This window comes from Rattus rattus, chromosome 2 (assembly GCF_011064425.1).
Source record: "Rattus rattus isolate New Zealand chromosome 2, Rrattus_CSIRO_v1, whole genome shotgun sequence".
NCBI lineage: Eukaryota > Metazoa > Chordata > Mammalia > Rodentia > Muridae > Rattus > Rattus rattus.
This window is the reverse complement of record NC_046155.1, coordinates 167,458,585-167,463,985: the sequence shown is the minus strand read 5'-3', so window position 1 is coordinate 167,463,985 and position 5,401 is coordinate 167,458,585. Positions and strand designations below refer to the sequence as shown.

Here is a 5,401-nt window from a genome sequence, read left to right as displayed (position 1 = left end):
TGGAGTGAGGAGTGTCCTGATTGCATTGGGACCTGGAAGTTGGTGACTGTTTCTCTCTAGGCCTATATATTAAATCTGTGTCTGTCACACTACACTCGGAGTGTGCTGCGTTTAGACTCCCCCAGTGAGGGGTCTGAGGGTGTTGCTCAGTGGTAGAGCCCCTGCCTAGAATCCCCCAGTGAGGGACTGGGGTATGGCTCAGTGGTAGAGCCCCTGCCTAGAATCCCCCAGTGAGGGACTGGGGTATGGCTCAGTGGTAGAGCCCCGCCTAGAATCCCCCAGTGAGGGACTGGGGTGTGGCTCAGTGGTAGAGCCCCTGCCTAGAATCCCCCAGTGAGGGGCTGGGGTGTGGCTCAGTGGTAGAGCCCCTGGAGAATGGTTTGGTGATAGAGTGCTTGCTTAACACATCTGTGACCCTGCACAGCACAAGGGGAAAGACAGCAATAGCAAAAGCACCACAGACTGGATGACCAGCGTCTTTCCCTCCGCCTGCATGTGTGTAGGGTCGGGGTGCTGTGCCATGGCCTTTTCTGTGGTTCCTATGGGGGCGTCAGTGTGAATCATGTTCTTGTCCCTTCCCAGGTCTCCACACCCTGTGTCTTATGTTCCTGGAACCCTCTGGGTGGATGCAGACTGTACCACACTTTGGTATCTTTGGCTCCGTGCCCATAGAGCCAAGAGTGGGGCTCCATGACCCTGAAGTCCAGGAGGTGCTCTGGGAAGTTAACAGCTGGTGATTAGATTTCATGAATCATGAGACTGGAAGGAGGGATCAAGACCAGTGTGTGCTCTGGGGCAGGGCCAAGCTTTCAGCCTCGCACTAAGAACGGTGCCGACACCCAAGCTGACCCGCAGGTCCCCGCCTCAGGCCCCGCACAGCTATACACACAATTTCATATCTATCCCACATTTTCTATTAGGTATTCATAGTATATTAATAAATAACGATGGAGGGGTTGGGGATTTAGCTCAGTGGTAGAGCGCTTGCCTAGGAAGCTCAAGGCCCTGGGTTCGGTCCCCAGCTCCGAAAAAAAAAGAACCAAAAATAAATAAATAAATAAATAAATAAATAAATAAATAAATAACGATGGAATGGGTTGTTTGTAGTGGTTTAGCGACATTACAAATGACATCGTTGATTAATATTATCGTCTATGATTTCACAAAGGCCAAGAAGAAACTGGGGCTCAGAAAGATTAGGAGCCCCTGCTCAAAGTCACTCAGAAAGTACACAGCAGAGGACAGATCCGAGCTCCAGAGCTGGGAAGACGGTTCAGTGAGTAAAGGGCTTGCCTTATAGGCATGAGGACAGGGGTCCTGGTGTGCAAGCCTATGACCTTATTACTGTGGGTGCAGGGGCATGAAGGAGATGGGTGTGGACCCAGGCGAGCTTGCGCCGTAGTCAATTCTGTTACGTTTGGCTTTATTGAAATTATATTTATTATTACTGTTTGTAGGTACATGAGGTGGGGGAAGCGGGAGGAGGCCACAGGAGACCATTGTGGAACTGGTGTTTTTTTCCTTTCACCTTTATGTAAGTTATGTGCATATGTGTAGTGTGTGCACATGTGCATGTGTACATGGAGAGGTCAGAAGTCAACTCCCAGTGCCGTCCTCATTCACACTTTACGTGTTTTTGCTTTTTAAAGAAAGTGTCTCATTATGCAGGCCTGGATGGCTGCCCAGAACTTGTTAGACCAGGCTAGCCTCAGACTCACAGCTATCCACTTGCCTCTGCATCCCGAGTGCTGGGATTAAAGTGAACATCACCGTTCAGCTCTCTATTTGTTTTCCTTTTTAAAAATTTTAATCATTTGCTCTACATGTATGGGTGCCCCATGTGTGTACCTAGTACCTGTGAAGACCAGAAGAGAGCACTGGATCCACTGGAATCGGAGCTACAAGCAACTGTAAGCCGTCGTGTGGGTTCTGGAAATCGAGCCCAGGTCCTCTGGCAGTGCTCTGAACTGCTGAGCCGTTCTTCCACTTATTTTTGAGACGGGGTCTTTCGGGAACCTGGGGGGGTCACCAGTTCAGCTAGTGTGCCCACTGGCGAGCAGGGGCTCTGCCTGTCTCTGCCTCCCCAGCCCCGGGTTCACAGTTCTACTTTAACACTGGCTATTTACATCGGTGCTGGGATCCAAACTCCGGTCCCTGTGTTTGCAGGGTTTTCGTACGCGTTGGTGCTAGAGATGAGCCTCTCACACATGCTAGGCTCACCCTCCATCACTGACTTCCATTCCAGGCACTAAAACACACTATCAATCATTTTCCAGGCAAAGAAACTGTGTGGAGTGGCGGTGCATGTCTGAAACACAGCACTAGAGAGGCAGAGACAGGAGGATGACTGTAAGTTCCTACCTCAGAAAACTAAAAGAGGAGGAGGAGGAGGAGGAGGGAGAGGGAGAGGGAGAAGGAGAAGAAGAAGAAGAAGAAGAAGAAGAAGAAGAAGAAGAGGAAGAAGAAGAAGAAGAAGAAGAAGAAGAAGAAGAGGAAGGAGGAGGAGAAGGAAGAAGAGGGGGAGAAGGAACAAGAGGAGGAAGAGAAAGAAGAGGGGGAAGAGGAGGAAGAAGAGGGGGAAAGGGGGGAAGAAGAGGAGGTGGAGGAGGAAGAAGAGGAGGGGGAAGAGGAAGAGAGGAGGAGGAGGAAGAAGAAGAGGAAGAGGAGGAAGAAGAGGGAAGGCCTCCAGCTGTGGCTGAAGTATAGCTAGACTGAGGCTGAGTTCTATACCCAGAACCACACACAAACGTAACTCCAGCCTTTGAGGGAAGGGTGAGGCCGGGGACCCTGTCCTCTCCTCTGCCTGTGCTTCCGTGTGGAGGGAGGGTGGGAGAGGAGACTCATCTCTTTTTGTCAGTTGTAGACGCTCCTTATATGATAGCTATGTCTAGAATTTGGAAGCCCTTTCTAACTCACTAAATTGCTTATTTAATTAAGTTACTATCCTTAACCTTTTGGGTTCTACAGTCTTTCTTTCTAGCCCAGGTTGGCCCACAGCTCTCCCTCAGGTTCCTCAGTGCTGGGATTTGACGTCTGTGTCAACATTTTCAGCTGCCTTTCCCTTTATCTTTCCCTTCCCTTTTTATGTGCCCATGTGCATGTGTGTGGCATATGCACATATGTGTGGGATATGCATTAGTGCGCATGTGTACACAGAGGCCAGAGGAGGACCGGTCTATCTATTCTGATCCATCACCAAAGTGTCCTCAAGACGTGGGGTCTCTCACTGAACCTGGAGCTAGGTTGCCAGTCAGCAAGTCCCAGCCATCCTCCTGCCTCTGCCCTCTGCAGTGCTGGTGTTACAGATGCACAGGGCAACACTCCCATGGGTGCTGGGGACTCAGAACTCAGCTTTCCTTGCTAAGCCACCTCTCCAGCCCTGACTTTTCCCATTTAAAACATTTGATTTATTTTTTAATTATGTGTATGCATGTATGTCTCTGTGCGTGTATGTGTGTGTGATTGCAAGGTGCCCATAGAGGCCAAAAGTGATTTATTCCCTGCACCACGGTCCTCTTCAAGGATCTAAACCTCTTGAGTCATCTCCTGTCTGTCTATCTGTCTGTCTATCTATCTATCTATCTTCTATCTATCTACCTACTTATCTATCATCTATCTATCTATCTATCTATCTATCTATCTATCTATCTATCTATCTATCTACCTCCCATTCACCCAAGATCCCAAATACATCCCAAGGTAGCCTCCAACTTGCTTTGTAGCCAAGGGTAGCCTTGAGCTCCTGATCCCCCTGCCTCTACCTCCTCATTCCTCTCCCTACCACAGCTACTCTGTAAACAACAGCAAAGGATCAAATCCCAGGCTTCCTGAGTGCTAGGCCAACACTCTGAGTCACATCTCCAACCTCTTGACTGTCTTATACCAGTCAGACTCCAAGACATAGAGTCTTATTTCCATCTTGTATTTACTGTTCAGTGATGTGAGGTTTTCCCATGCTGATCAGTGAGGTCTCTGGCACCTAGGGCAAGGGGGCGGGTCCTTGTTCCTCCTCACTCTTTATCTCACAGCTTCTCTCTTCCCATGGGTCAGATACATAAATGCACCTCAGATCTCTCCGTTGTCCATTGTCACCATGTCCCCACTGTGCCTGCTGTTGCTGGCTTTAGCCCTGGTGGCTGTCCCTGGTGCCCGAGGCGCTTGTCCAGTGCCCGCAGACCTGAAGAAGTCAGATGGGACTCGCACGTGTGCCAGGCTCTATGAGGACAGTGACCCCTACTATGACAACTGCTGCCAGGGGCCTGAACTGTCTGTGGATCCAGGCGCCGACCTGCCCTACCTGCCCTCGGACTGGTCTAACTCGGCATCTTCTCTGGTAGTGGCCCAGCGCTGCGAGCTCACCGTGTGGTCTCTCCCTGGTAAACGTGGCAAGACACGCAAGTTCTCTACGGGTAGCTACCCTCGGCTGGAAGAGTACCGCAAAGGCATCTTTGGAACCTGGGCCAAGTCCATCTCTGGCCTCTACTGCAAGTGAGTCCCTACCCAGTCCCACCACCGAAACCCAAGGCTCCCCCAGAACGGAGACCCCCAGACTCGTACTAAGAAAGGTAGATTTCCCCTTAAAGACTGCTCCTGGAGGCCCCATTTCTGAGTGCACCCCCAGACTAGTCCTGTCATTTTCTTTCTTATGGCCCTTGGCCCCCCAGTCTCTTAAACAAACTCTAGGCTCCCCATACTAGGAAACTGACACCCCACCCAACTTGTGTCTCCATTCTAGAAGCCTTTTCACTTTGGTATTGCGCTAATTCTGCATTTGCATGAGGTTTCCTGGCCTCAGAATGAGGAGGCCCTTAGAACCCCTAAGCCAGCCCTGCCTCATTACATTTGAAAGTCCCTAGATCCAACTCTGAGACTTAAAAACTCTCAGGCTTCAGGACCTTGAAATCTTGAAGATCAGTCTGGTTTAACCTTCCACCCCCACCCGCTCTGTCTACATCAGCCCCAAACCCAGAAACCATTTGTAGACCTCCCAGACCCAATCCTGAGGGGGGGGTCCCCAGGTCCAGCAATCATCCTAAGACCCACAGACCTCCGGTATTTTCTATTTCACTGTAACAGCACCCCAAGCCAGCCCAGCAGAATCCCTCAAAAAATCTCCAGCCCCCCAAACCTCTCAGCCCAGGACCCCCGGAGCGAAGCCTTGAGCCCTCAGACCTTCCCACATGTACAGGACATCTCTGTCCTGACCTCCCCCCTGTCGAGAATTCATGTTTCTATTACAGGTGCTATTGATGCCTTGAGGGTCTGTCGTCTCTGATTCTGCACAGTGCTGAGCCTTACCCTGTCTGTCCTTGGGGATTGCTCTGACCCCAAGAGCCAGGAGGCAAGATGGCCCCATTACCTGCTATCAGAGCTTCCCTATAATACAGCCCTGGTGAAATTA

At 50.6% G+C, this 5,401-nt stretch overlaps 1 protein-coding gene across 1 annotated transcript; it reads left to right on the top strand.

Annotated features, from left to right (window-relative positions):
* Positions 1–4,070: 4,070 nt before the first annotated feature.
* Sycn (syncollin) lies at positions 4,071–5,401 on the top strand. Its single transcript, XM_032894053.1, has 2 exons — positions 4,071–4,488; positions 5,241–5,401. The coding sequence occupies exons 1-2, from the start codon at positions 4,094–4,096 to the stop codon at positions 5,248–5,250; spliced, it is 405 nt and encodes a 134-aa protein (XP_032749944.1). The 5' UTR covers positions 4,071–4,093; the 3' UTR covers positions 5,251–5,401.

Bases quoted from the DNA above. Each gene is read 5' to 3' on its own strand.
- Sycn (XM_032894053.1), top strand. From the start codon at position 4,094: ATGTCCCCACTGTGCCTGCTGTTGCTGGCTTTAGCCCTGGTGGCTGTC.